Raw genomic sequence first — 14,200 nt, forward strand, 5'->3', positions numbered from 1 at the left:
TCATCGGCTTCCCGCGGCGGAGGTCGTCGGCTTTTTGGATTCCAGCAAGGGAGATCATTGCCGGCGAAATTGAAGACGCTGGATTTTGATGTTGTCCGGTTTAAATTGCTAAAATGCAAGTTTGAGTGGGGATGAGAGGTAGAGAGAGAAAGGGTGTTTGGCGAAGGAATCTGTAGTGGAAGTATTTTTATCAATTTATAAATAATATCCACATGTCAATTTCTTGTTGGTGTATTAGGTGATGTTTTATTAAATGTTGGAGGTGATCCGCACCGCTAACAAAGTGTGTGGTCGCGTTAAAGGTAGACCAGACCACCTTTTATTTATAGAACCCAAAACCAAATAAAATGGATCATTATAAGAGAATATATAAGGCCAATATAACATGATTTTAGTTCGTTATGACAAATTTGGATTAATGAATAAACAACCTGAAATCGAATTAATTTATTGAAGATCTGAATTTTCTATAATAAATTAAAAATGAACTAGGTCATTTAAGATTTGAATGATTTATAATGAACTAACAACGAAATAACAATGAATTCAATGGTGCCATTTAATGAACGTTTTTTTTATTCAGTTATGTGTTTAAAATTGGTTTATGTGTTATCATGTACGTGGTTAAATTAAAGCAGAACACCCCTCCAACGTAGTTGGAAAAACCAAATAAAACAAGTCATTATAAAAGACAATTAAGGTCATTAGAACATTATTTTAAATTCAGTAATATTTTTTTAAATGAATTAACAATTTAAAAATGAACTAGGTCGTTTATAATGAACTATTTCTACTTAGAAATAAAATCAACAACTTTTTTATTCCTAAAAATGTTCGTTCAACAAGACGATAGCAAAAACTGAAAAATAAAATTGAAATCTTTAACAAAAGAAACCGAGAAAAATAACAAGTATATGAGATTTGAAAGGAAACAACACGGACCTAGAATAGCGATTGCCGGCGAAACTTGCCATCGTCGTAATGTAGGTACATCTCTCGTTGAATGCGGTAGCAATTTCGGCATCCTTTAACAATTTCGGCATCCTTGATTAGAACTTTCATATAGTGAAGTCGAGAGGACGAGACCAATCGTGCACGCGAAATTTTTATTGATATTATTAGTTTTTTTAATAATTTTGAAATTCTTAGTAATTAAATGTGACTATTATAACAACTATTTTCGAAATGAAATAATAAGAATCCCAATTCAGAAGAATTTCAATAAAAAAATTCATATAAATTTTAAAAATTATTAAAAGAATTCGATTAAGGAACAATTTTCACATATAAATTGGGAATAAATTGAAAACGTGAAATTCAGTCAGCTGACTTGAAAAGTAAAAAATGTCAGTGAGACAAAACATCAAACACCTCATAAACGCTTTCCCCTCTACCGGCCGCCATTTCTCCCACCACCTAAACCGCCGCCCACAGCCACCAACGCCGAAGCAGGACCCATACGCCCTACTCAAAGAGGATCCAGTCCAAGTTCTATCAGACCTCTGGGTCAAATCATTCTCCCAAACGAAAAAGCCATTCCAAAACCTCACCGGCTTCCTCACAAAACTCGATCTCTGGGTCCTCGCCTATCAGCGCGCCTGCGCTCACGCAACTGGCTCCTACCCTCCCAAAAACGCAATTCCCTCCCACACGCTCTCCAGCCTCGTCTCCCTCCGGGATGCCGTCGTTCACAGCCAATTCCGATGGAATTCGAAGCTCGAGCAGCTCATCCGCAGCCCCAAGGAGAAGCCAATTGCATTACTCTCGAGACGGAGAATTGAATCCATATTGAGCTCCGGCGATCCCCCGTTTCAGGACCGGGTGGTTCAGGAGGTGCTGTTGATGATTCTGGAACCTGTTTTCGAGCCGCGATTTTCTGCGAAATCCCACGCTTTCCGTCCAGGTAGGAACCCTCACACTGTTATTCGAACAATCAGGAGTAATTTTGCTGGCTACTTGTGGTTTATTCGAGGCGATTTAAGTGAGATTTTTAGTAATGTAAATCCTAGTGTTGTATTGGGATGTGTTGGAGAATCTGTGAAAGATAAGAAGGTATTGAGCTTGATTAAATCTGGAATGAGAGAGGTGGGGAAAAATCACAAGCAATTGGAAGATGAGGGCAAGAATGTGAGTAGAAAGAAAAGAAAGAAGGGGCAGACGAGGAAGAGGATATTGAACGATGACGAGCCTAAGCCCGACCCTTATTGGTTGAGGGCGTTTTACGATTTCTCTCCGGAGGAAGCTGCTGAGGTGCCTAGTTATGGTTATTGTGGAATTTTGAGCCCTCTGCTGATGAATGTTTGTTTGAATGAGCTTGATTATATGATGGAAAATAAGATAGTCGAGTTTTTTAAGCCCTCTGAGACTGATTCGATATGGAAGTATTCGATAAATGATGGCTGTCATAACCCTTCTTGGCCGGAGTTTGTACCCTCGAGTGGCAAGAAGAAGACTCGGAAAATGGATTATATTAGGTATGCAGGTCATTTTCTAATTGGGATAAGGGGCCCTAGAGAGGAAGCTGTAGTAATAAGGAAGGAAATAATCGAGTTTTGTGACAGGACATTTGGGATCAGGCTGGACAATTCAAAAGTGGAAATTGAGCATATATCAAGGGGGATTCAATTTCTTGATCATATTATATGCCGTAGAGTTATATATCCAACTCTTCGTTACACTGGAAGTGGTGGGAACATTGTGAATGAGAAAGGTGTTGGGACTTTGCTTTCGGTTACAGCTAGCCTCCAACAATGTATACGCCAGTTCAGGCGGCTTGCTTTTTTGAAGGGTGATAAGGACCCCGAGCCACTGCCTTGCACGCCTATGCTGTATTCGGGCCAAGCACACACCAATTCCCAAATGAATAAGTTACTGGAGACCATGGCTGATTGGTACAGATACGCGGATAACAGGAAGAAAATTATTGGGTTTTGTGCCTATGTCATCCGAAGCTCTCTGGCTAAGTTATATGCTGCAAGGTATCGATTGAAATCCCGTGCTAAGGTGTATAAGATTGCTGCACGAGACCTTAGCCGTCCACTGAGGGAAAGTACTAACAACTCTGCCCCAGAGTACTCTGACCTCTTGCGAATGGGACTTGTTGACGCCATTGAAGGCGTTCAATTTTCTCACATGTCGTTGATCCCATCTTGTGATTATACTCCTTTCCCTAGGAATTGGGTTCCTGATCATGAGAAGTTGTTCCAGGAGTATATCAGATTACAAGATGCAAAGTTTTTCTGTGAACTCAACAAATCAGTTAAACAACAAGGTTTATGTTTGCCTCAAGACAGGATATCTGAGATCGTGTGGGACTACAAAGTCCTTGGGTGTTATAGTGACCGGTTTAGAAATGATAAAGGGACAGAAAATATGCCATAGTGGGTATCTTGAACAACATAAGTTTCTGTTTGGATTGGACTGTCTTTGACAAAGAGGTAACTTTTGCTCTCTCTACTGCAATTTCAGAGATAGTCTCCAACGAGTTTGTCTCAATTTCCTGTTTAGATTTTAAATAGTTCTTGATCGTTTATATGTTGTTTAAGCCTGGTGTTGGTTCTACCGCTTGACGTTTCTTTTGTTCATTATTCATGTGAATTGTTATGAAACACTATTTCAACTTTGTTTCAGTTATTAACTGATTCTCTTGTAATTGGGATATTTATTCAGTTGTTTTGGTTATACCGCATGACAATTCATATATCTTCTGGTAATACAATGAATAGGAGAAACCAAAATAAATATAAAAGTAGAGAACTTTTACTATTTTGAACCGAGTACACTCCGTTGTATGTCAAAAAGAAACAATTTTAGTTTCTTTTATTGCACATGGAATAGAGAAATTAGCAACAAGAAATAATTTATATTGTCGGCTTTCTAAATGGATAAACTCTGCTTCTATCAGATGCTCTTGTTCTCATCTTCGGGTTCAAAGGCAGAGATCGGCTGGTCACGCGACAAACCAAGTGTAGTGGTAAATTTGACTGTGTCGTCGGAGGTGACCCCAACGTGTACATCGCTGACTGTAGCCGTGATGAAGAACTGCTTCGCTTGGAGTCCTGTGATATTCGTCAAGTGAGATTGATCGATGCAGGATGTGATCTGCGAATCATATATCATACTCCCTAGGCCCGGGAAGTAGTGTTCCGTTTTCTCCTTCTGCTTCAACCAGAAGAACCCCGTGGATCGGTTCAGACCAACCTCCTCGACCTCACCGACACGGAACACACCTTTCGGCACCGAGAATTCCTCCAAGAGCTTCCCAAGGTTCTCCTTGCATGCCTCTCCCTGGTAAATCTCAGCTCCTTTGCTCTGAGTTTCTATAATTGAAGGTGTTTCCATGTTTTTGAGACCTTCCTAATTTGGAGTCCCCTTTTTCTCAGTAGCATTTATATAGTAGTACATGATTATGGGGGTATGATTAATCAGTATGAAAGATTTGTGGATTATAGCAATTCTTATTTGTGATAGTCAAACTCGGCAGCTGACTCACCAACCTTTCTTGACCAAACAGTCTCACTCCATTGTTAGTCAAAAATAAAGGCAGCCTCCTCACTCCGGCATGTAGTCTTTAACAAATAAATTAGCCGCCTACCCAATTTTTTTTGCCTATATAAACACACACACACACACACACTCCATATCAGGAGTTTTTGTAGGTGTGTTCAAGAAGTGAGAAAATAAGGAGAGAGGATGAAATAGAGTTTGAGAGAAAAGCATAGCTTGAAGCTTTAAGGGAAAAATTGCCTTAACTCCACAACAACTTCCAATTGATGGCAGGCTGTATCATTGATTAGTTTTGTGCAGTTTCATTACCTTCATTTAAGGGTTTTAGTTATTTTAAGAATTTAGGGTGGCTGAACCACTTAATTTAGTTAATAGGGCAATGGTTGTATGCTAAATAAATTTTCCTTTACTATTTCAAGGCATTTTTAGGTGATAGAATAGATACACGAATACTAATATTGGCTAAAATTTTCTTTATGCCGCCGCCCTAACCATTTTAAGCATTGAAATTTACTTAGATTAAAGGGCAATTTACTAAGGGACTTAAAAGCCTCTACATGTTTAAGATGCTAGATGTCAAATAATAGAGCATGCTAGATTTTATTTTAACATGGTGGTTTAAGTATGAGAATTGAATGCTCGAGCTTGTAAGTGTTGCTAATGACAAAATAATAATTACAATGACTAATGACTATGATAAAAGGTACTTTGAAGAATTATGTATATAAGAGATACGTTATGCTGCATGAAACCATGAACTATGTGAATAGTGCTTACCAATTGTTTTGAGTTATATATTTAGTTTGATTATACTCCATTCGTCCTCAAAAAATAGACTAGTTTTGTTAGTTTGGAGCGTCCCCAAAAATTAAAACAAGTATAAATATAGAATGTTTTCAAAAAATAATAATTCTACAAATCATTTACAATGTGAATCCCATAATTCACCAACACTCCTTCCACCACCAGGATTAGTGGAGTAGGTGATCCTTCCCGTCCTTTCACTACCTTTTTCCCTTCTCTTTTCTTACTTTTTTTCTCATCTCTCTTACTTTATCAATTGCACATTAAAACTTGCGTTATCTACAAATTTGTCTATTTTTTGAGGATGAAGGGGAATATGCTATTAAGTTGAATAAAAACTTTTAAGATATTAAAATCAAGTTTAATGTATAACACAAAATAACAATAATAATATAAGTAAATGAAAATAGTGCTCACATACGATGCTTACATAAGTTAGTTATCACATTTAAATAACAGCTAAAATAATAGAATCAAACTAAATACGAGTATATAACTTAAAATACATAAAAACTAAATAAAAATAGAGTTCACATATTATGTTATGTAAGTTACTTATCATAACATCTCTCTCTTTATATATGGTATTTTTTTGACTTGTAGTTGGGGAACAGTAGACATAAAAAGTTCCAGAGATCACCTGGATTATTTTGAAGATGGTATACAAACATTGATTAGTGGTAGTTTTGCCATTATGATTATGGTCCCATAAATATGGACACACTAAATTCGTGTGATCCACCTTCCTCAGATTTGTAGTTGAAACTTTTAAAGCGCATTGCATTACCCAACGCCACGTAACCACACTAACTTATAAACTCTACAGTGATACCAAGATATAATGTAGGATTGAGTTGTGAGATTATTTTAGTCATAGGGGGTAGCTAAGACTAATTATCCCATGATTATCCATCTAGGATTGAATTGAAAGACTTAATCTCATGAACCAAACAAATTATTAATTTAATGCGGGATACAATCTTGCAAACCAAATACCCCCTACTTGTACCCCTACTTGTATTGGGAGTTTCAAGTTTTTTTTTTTTTTTTTTTTTTTTTTTAAATAAAAATAAAAATTGGTTTTGCTTTACAATCTCATGTTTTGTGCTAATGATATCATCAATTGATCAGCTCCTATAATTAGGATTCAATATTATCTAAATTGCATTTGTGCTGAATAATGCAGCGAAACTGAGAAATTAGACGAATATTGGTAGTAAAATATTCCACATTAATACATTCATATCAGCATTTAGAAATTGCTTAAATATGAAGCAAACCATAAGTAGTTAAAAACAGAGAAATTAACCAGATTTATTCAAAGCAAGCTGCACAGTCATAATCAAATCCATCACTTCTTCTCCTCTTCCTCCTCAAACGCCGACGCCGGAAAAGCTCTGGAGATTCCGGTAGGGGTACCGAACGTAATTTTACCGGATTCAGGGTCCTTGATCGAAATATCACAGATCGTGATCCAGATCAGGATCTCCTTGCTCTTGACGCCGGTGAGGCGCTTCATCCGCCGATCGGAGACGAACGCCGTCACCTCGGCGTCGTACCAGACGCTGCGTCCGATTCCTTTGAAGTAATGCGTCTTGCTCTTCTTCTGCCTCAGCCACACGAATCCGGTCTCCGCGTTGTGGCCGACCTCGACGAGGTCGTCCAGCGGCAGCAGCCCCTGCGGCATGTTGATCTTCTCCAGCAGCTCCTTCGACTTCTGCTTGCACACCGCCGCGTCGCCGCTGTACACCTCGGCGTTCTCGCGGTGGGAATCGATCTGCTGCGACGTCGACATTTCCGCGGCGGATTTGGGGATTTTTTTTGAAATCAGGTTGAAACGGATTGAATTTGAATCAGTAAAGCAAGCTGAGGGGGGTTCTTATAGGGAGGTGCGCTTGGGCGAAGTTACGGAAATGCCCTTGGTTGCTAGTGTCTGTTTCGAACTCGGCGGGGGTAGTATAGGAAATGCGCCACGTGGAATTGGGACGGAATTTATTGCGTCGATAATGATTTTAGTTGGTAGTTGACTTAACTGAGACAGGTAAACTACAAATTTTATAATAAATCTATACACATTTTTATTCTATACCTTATCTATAATTTTAATTTGTTTTATTTAAGCGTAATTTGATCTTAATAGCCATACATTCCTCACGTTATAGGTAACCAGTATTCTACCTACGTCACAGACAAGTTGTGATGAATCAAAATGACAAAATTGAAACTTGATGTTGCAAACGTGTGGGATAAAGAAGTTTGCAAATAATGCTAATATATTTGAAATAGCTTACTTAATTCATGGACAAAGGAAAGACGCTAGTGTGATTATTCCATTTATGCAAAAGCTCAATGACATAGTAAATGAGACTTGTAACAAACCCTAACACCGGTTGCTCTTACGTGAAAGCAATGCGACCATATCCGGATTTGCACGAAGACTTTATTACAACAAGTTATTTTTTTTGCCTTTATTTAACGTTGATTTTGAGGTTCAAAGGCCGCAATGGGGTGGACGCGGTAAATCCCAGTGCTACTAACAAACTTGGCCTTGTCACGAGATGGGATCCCCACAACAATGTCGGTGACCGTGAGTGTGAGGATGATCTCCTTTGCCTTCACACCCGTGATCTTCGACAAGCGCCCGGGGGTGATGAAACCGGTGAGTTGCGTGTCGTAGTAGGACATCCCGACCTTATCCACCTTCCATTCCGTCTTCTTCTCCTGCTTCACCCAGTAGAACCCCGTGGCCCGGTTGAACCCGAACTCCTCGATCCGTTCCACCCCAGAGAACAGGCATCTCGGGACGGAGAATTCGTCCAGCATTTCGTGTAGTTTCTCTCCGGAGACCGGTCCACGGTGGATCTCTGCTGCATTGCTCTGAGTTTCAATCATCGTTGCTGTGGCCATTGTCAGTTGTGGGTTGGCTTGTTTTCTGGTCTTGAACTCTTATGTATATATACTTAGCTATGAATTTATTGGTTCTGTTATAAGTCTTTCTCAACTTTAGGTAGCTCCCACTATGCTGTCATGACAGAAGTAGTTTAAAACGAAGCTATTTGATTGTAGATGGTATACAAGAGATGGACAGGTAGATTAGTAGGTTATGACCACTAATAATAACATGGGGTATGCGTGAGGGAAACTATGTACATATATGGGCCGCTCGATTAGGCTAGTTGGCCCAGATTAGATCCCACAAACTCATTAGTTATGAGTTCGGTTGCAAAGTCATTACAAAATTGCGGCCCGTTACAAATCAATTCGGCTCAGATTCATGAACTATTTATTATAAGTTTGGTTGCCAAGATACCAAAAATTGTGGCTCCTTATGAATCCCTCCGTCTCACTTAAGATGACACGTTTTCCTTTTTAGTTTATTCCAACTAAGATGACACATTTCTTTTTTTGGAAACTTTCTCTCTCCAATTAATACGCTCAACCACTTTTTCCCAAAATATTCATCTTTCTTTCTCACTGTATTTTAATACTTCCACCCATTTCTTCTCTCTCCAATTAAACACATTAATCAATTACTCCTAAAATCTCGTGTCAGCTAAGGAATGTGTCATCTTAGCCGGGACGGAGAGAGTAATAACTAATTAGGCCTCATAAACTGATTAATTATAAGTTCGGTTATCAAGATACTAAGGGCTCGTTTGATATACTATTCATGTTACGGCTAGTTAAGATAAGGAGCATGATATATATTAGAGTCTATACCAGTTATATTTTTAAATGGTGTGTTTGGCGAGAAAATATTTATTGGTCTAGGCATATGAAGGTGGAAGTGTGATTTGTATGCCCCACCAATACATTATTGACAAGTGGAAATAAATAGAGTTCCACTTCCAACTAGATATATTAATTATAGAAACATAGTTTATTTTTCTTAAAAGAAGCATTATAGTTGAATACGGAAACTATACCAAAATATTACTTCCCCCGTCCCACTTTAAGAGTCTCGGTTTACCATTTTTGGGTGTCCCACTTTAGGAGTCCCGGTTGGAATATTCCATAAATGGTATTAGGCCCCACATTCCACTAACCTTTTTCTACTCACATTTTATTATAAAACTAATATAAAAAGGCAGGACCCACATTCTACTATTTTTTTTCACCAACTTTCCTTTACATTTCTTAATACTCGTGCTGAACTTAACTGGGATTCCTAAAGTGGAACGAAGGGAGTAGAAATTAATCATATACATAGAGTAATAAATATATGCATACACGTGAATAATAAATAAAGTGATCATATTATGTTACACATTTCAAATTTAATGGCTCCCTTATAAGTTACTGCCTCCGTCTCCCAAGTTTTGACACGGTTTGACCCGATACGGATTTTAAGAAATGTATTGAAAAAGTTGATGGAATGTGAGTCCTACTTTTAAAGTATTAGTTTTATAATAAAATGTGAGTGAGAATGGGTTAGTGAAATATGAGGTCCACTACCAAAAATGGTAAAAATTGAAATGTGTCAAACTTTCAAGGACGGACCGAAATGGTAAACTGTGTCAAAATTTGGGGGACAGAGGTAGTATGATGCTACTATATCTCAAATTGAAATCTGAATAAAAAGGAATACTCCCTCTGTTCAAGTTTAGGAGTGCAATTTAGTTAGGGCACAGATTTTAAGAAATTGTCGGAGTATGTAACAATTAAAGTGATATAGTGGAAAGTGAGACCCTTTTGACTTTTTGTATGTTTAGGATTTTGTTCTGTTTTATTTTCATGAAAGTAATGACATTTGAGTGTAAATTTCATCAACAATAAGATTAAATTTTATGTCCAAATATCGTAAATTCTAAATAAAACTCTTAAACTGGGACGGATAGAAATGACAAAATAAGACTTTTTAGATTGAGACGGGGGAGTATAATAGTACTAATTTAGCTTATGATATGTAGTCACTGTACTAGTACAAATTCGTGTGGGCATTAGATGGGCTGATCACGGGCCTAGTTTTTGTTTGATCCTAGATTCATAAAATTGCCCAATTAAATTTAGTACTATAACTAACCATCTCGGCCCAAACCCATTCTGTTTCTCTGATCTATGCCTGCATTGGGCTAGACCAGCTCGAGCCGGGAAACTTGACAACTCTAGACACAATTGCATAAGTATATTATTGATATTTTTATTATTTCTTCAAAATACAACAAAAACTCAAACGAAATGAGGCTGTAATCCAATATTATCACCTCTAATACAAAATAATAGTACTAATGTTTCGATTTAGGGCCATAACAAATTTGAAGCCCTTTAAGCACGCCACCTCCCCATTATTAATTGTCAATATTAATTAATTATTTTCTCAACTGTCACTGCAACTACACAATTATGACTCTTATTTACTCAATCTACCTATACTTGCATTGCTTCACAAAATTCAATGAATAAATTATTTTCAGTCAATATGCAACTATATTAATTGCTACAAAACACCTACAAATAGAGGATTATGAGAATGCCACTAAGTGTCCATAAACCATCATTGAGGAAAGAGTACTAATGGTATACTATACAACGTTTATTGATTGTACACTACGAAGGAGTTGTTCGATTTGAAAGATTAAATCTCGGGATTAAATATGTATTGTGTTTGGTTCATGAGAATGAATTTCACAACTCAATCTTAGATGAATAGTCATGTACTAATAATTAGTCATGTTCTCCATCTTCCAACTAAAATAATCTCACAGCTCAATCATAAAACACATTTCATTATTATTTTATTTAACAAATCGAACATACAACTATTAACATGTCTTTCTAGAACCCTTTACTTTCATAAGTGCTAATGAAAATGAACTTTAACAGTGACCAACATTTAAAACACATTTCATTATTATTTTATTTAACAAATCGAACATACAACTATTAACATGTCTTTCTAGAACCCTTTACTTTAATAAGTGCTAATGAAAATGAACTTCAACAGAGACCAACATTTTCTAGTCATACATTCAGGCATGGTCTTGATCTAGAAGCTCTATACATTTACTTATACTACAATAGTTTAGGGTCATCAAATTTATTTAAATGCTAATATTTTGATTATTTCGTCTAGAGTATTGTACTACACAAATATTAATCATGTGTAAAATACAAAGAACTATCAAACAACTGAACTCATTAAAACTAAAGCCCCAACAACATATTATAACAATCAACATATGATTGGCCTGTGCTCACTAAATCAAACATCACTGCCAACTAATTCCACCTTTTGTCAGCTTTTCTGTTAGGATATTCTTGGTTGATTGGTTTCTACATTGATGATTCTGTAAAGATTGACAAGAGACAAAAAAATTGGTTGAAACAGAACAAAACTTAGATCAGTCATGGGGATACCACTTCACCCCACATATCTAAAAGATACCCCTCACATTTCCCATATGTACCATTGGCAAATAAAGCTGAGTGGTAACCCCAGTTTCTGGGACCCATTACATTGGCCCCACCACCACCACCATGTTGGTTTTTGGTGTTGTGTCTGTATTCAATAGCAATCTGTTCAAACACTTCCACCTCAAACATGTTTAGCCTCAGTTTTGGCCTCATGTTGTCCCTCACAAATGCAAAGGGAAGTTGATCCCTTGGGTTGAATCCTTCCAACTCATTGAATATTAGGCATGAAAACAAATTTGTGGGGACACTGTGTTTCCTCAATATCAAAGCACTATCTGGCACATCTGCAATTTAAGGAATACATCATAAATTATTCATAAATTAGCTCCTATGGGTATTTATTTATCAATAGAAGTAACTTATTATAATAGTATCATTTTCCCTAAATTGTGGATGCAAAAAGAAGAGCCTTATATATAACAAAAGCAACATGCACAAATTGCCAAAAAGAAAGAAACCTTCACTTAGAAACCACTCAACTTTGATTGGGAAAGTCATGATTAGGCCTTCAAAGACAAACTCATGAGAAATGAAGCAATTAACATCATAACAATGAATCAACATTTCAAAGTTAAAAAAAGTGAAACAAGATTACACCTGAGGGATAAGGCTTGTATGCATTCCATGGCAGCAAACCATGCTCACAGTAGCTCTCCATCTGAGCTCTGATCCCACTCACATCCCACCATTTCCTCCACCGCGCCGTCGCGGCGGCCTCCTCCATGGTGTGCAAGAAAAAGGGGTGTTTGGAGACAGCCATGTCAAAACCCTCCTTGATCACAAGTGAGTGAATCAAGAGAAGCGGATCCACCACCAGCTGCAACTTGGCATCAATCCAAATGCTGTATTTGGAATTCGGGAAGAGGCGGTGGAGCAAATACTTCGGTATAACGCCGTTCATTGCCGGATTCTCGTACAACTCCTCACTCGAAACCCTAACCACCGTCCACGCACCGATTTTCAGCTTCTTGGTTGATTTCTTCGGCGTTATTAGGTTGTGCAAGTGCAAACGATCGAGGGTTTCGTCGTCGACGAACATGAAGAAGCAAACGAGGTCTAAGGTCTTGGATCCAAGGCCCACGGGCTGCCGGATTTTGTCGTGGTCGTTGAATATGGCGGAGACCACCACCACCCCTTTGCAATTCTCCATGGATTCACGATCTGTAGCTCCGTCAGATCAAGAATTCGTGATCGTTAAAAAAAAAAAAAAAAAAAAAAAAAAAACTGACCGGAGGTGGAAATTGGGAAGTTTTTGAAGAATCCACATGGGATTTCGAGGCCATGATCGTCGGAGTTGTTGAGATAAGGGAGCCTCTCGTGAAAGGTGAGATTCCCTCCGAAGGTGGCGGCGTTTCTCTGCAGAAATTTCAGCGGCGGCGGTGGCGGCGGCGACGGCGGAGTGAGGAGAGAATTGATTTCATCGGAGACCTGCCAGTAATCTGGGAAAACAAGAGAGACCCTTTACGTGAAATGTGTGAAATTGTGATAAAAATTGAATCTTGATGGTGAAATTATAATAAAAAGAGAATCTTGATGGTGAAAATGTGATAAAAATTGAATCTTGACGGTGGGAATGAATTTTACCGGAGAAGAGGAGGGGGGAGGAGCAGGAGGAGCGGGTGGTGGGGATGGAGTGCTTGTGCTGGCCGTAGGAGGAAGGGTAGGAGAAGAGGGGGCGCTGAAGAGGGTCGAAGGGGGAGGAGCGGAAGAGGCATTTGGTGGCGGAGAAGGTGAAATGGGCGGCCAAGAGGAGGGAGGAGGTGAGGAAGAGGAGAGACAAGCAGAGGGGCTTTGATTGGAAGAGGAGTGGCGTTGAGAAGGTTGCGATCTTCCCCATTCAACCGTTTGTGCTGCCTTTTAGGGAGATTCATACTCATCATATGCAATTTTTTAACTCACCCCTACTTTTTTACATAAAAATAGTGAATAAAAATATACTAGTATCAATTGGCATCGCATCACGAGAACATGTACGTGATAAACGGTGGGTTGATATGCACGGATAGATATATTGGAAATTTGGAATCAAGATAGGGTTAAATCAAATTAAATGAAATGACAATATAATCTACGTGTATAATAATAATATACGTACGTAAATGAAATGCCGATTTGATGCAGTTATAGAAGACAAGAATGGCTAAGAAAAATATATTTTGTATTTTATTTATTTCCTGGTTAGTACTCCCTCCGTTCTATAGTAATGGAGACATTTTTTTTGGCACGAAGATTAAGAAAAATTGTCTTATATGAGTTAAGTAAAGGGAGAATAAAGTGGAAAATGAAAAAGGTAGAGAGATGAAGAGAGTAAAAAGTAAGAGAGAGTAAAGTAGGCGTGCAAAAATGTGTTGACTTTTACTAAAAAGGGAAATGACTCTATTACTATGGAACTTACCAAAATGACAAAATGACTCTATTATTATGGAATGGAGGGAGTAGAATTTATAGATGGAAAAATATAGTAGAGGAAAAAATA

At 38.0% G+C, this 14,200-nt stretch overlaps 5 protein-coding genes across 5 annotated transcripts; 1 reads left to right on the forward strand and 4 right to left on the reverse strand.

The window, feature by feature from the left end:
- Positions 1-1,328: 1,328 nt before the first annotated feature.
- On the forward strand, positions 1,329-4,510 carry NMAT1 (Intron maturase, type II family protein). Its single transcript, XM_048084713.2, has 2 exons — positions 1,329-3,437; positions 3,905-4,510. Exon 1 carries the CDS (start codon positions 1,345-1,347, stop codon positions 3,379-3,381), a length of 2,037 nt encoding a protein of 678 aa, XP_047940670.1. The 5' UTR covers positions 1,329-1,344; the 3' UTR covers positions 3,382-3,437; positions 3,905-4,510.
- Positions 3,738-4,341, reverse strand: LOC125188268 (uncharacterized). Its single transcript, XM_048085040.2, has one exon. The coding sequence runs from the start codon at positions 4,339-4,341 to the stop codon at positions 3,901-3,903; it is 441 nt and encodes a 146-aa protein (XP_047940997.1). The 3' UTR covers positions 3,738-3,900.
- Positions 4,511-6,509: 1,999 nt separating the features above from the next.
- LOC125188001 (uncharacterized) lies at positions 6,510-7,164 on the reverse strand. The gene has a single exon (XM_048084714.2). It carries the CDS (start codon positions 7,103-7,105, stop codon positions 6,662-6,664), a length of 444 nt encoding a protein of 147 aa, XP_047940671.1. The 5' UTR covers positions 7,106-7,164; the 3' UTR covers positions 6,510-6,661.
- A 618-nt stretch (positions 7,165-7,782) lies between these two features.
- LOC125188267 (uncharacterized) lies at positions 7,783-8,217 on the reverse strand. Its single transcript, XM_048085039.1, has one exon. The coding sequence runs from the start codon at positions 8,215-8,217 to the stop codon at positions 7,783-7,785; it is 435 nt and encodes a 144-aa protein (XP_047940996.1).
- A 3,120-nt stretch (positions 8,218-11,337) lies between these two features.
- LOC125186005 (alkaline ceramidase TOD1) lies at positions 11,338-13,575 on the reverse strand. The gene is made up of 4 exons (XM_089058640.1): positions 13,309-13,575; positions 12,954-13,163; positions 12,322-12,885; positions 11,338-12,008 (listed from the first exon to the last, which is right to left on the reverse strand). Exons 1-4 carry the CDS (start codon positions 13,559-13,561, stop codon positions 11,656-11,658), a joined length of 1,380 nt encoding a protein of 459 aa, XP_088914766.1. The 5' UTR covers positions 13,562-13,575; the 3' UTR covers positions 11,338-11,655.
- Between the last annotated feature and the right edge of the window lie 625 nt (positions 13,576-14,200).

The sequence above is a fragment of the Salvia hispanica genome, chromosome 5 (genome assembly GCF_029641045.1).
Source record: "Salvia hispanica isolate PSC_SH4W2 chromosome 5, Shi_PSC_v1, whole genome shotgun sequence".
Lineage (NCBI taxonomy): Eukaryota > Viridiplantae > Streptophyta > Magnoliopsida > Lamiales > Lamiaceae > Salvia > Salvia hispanica.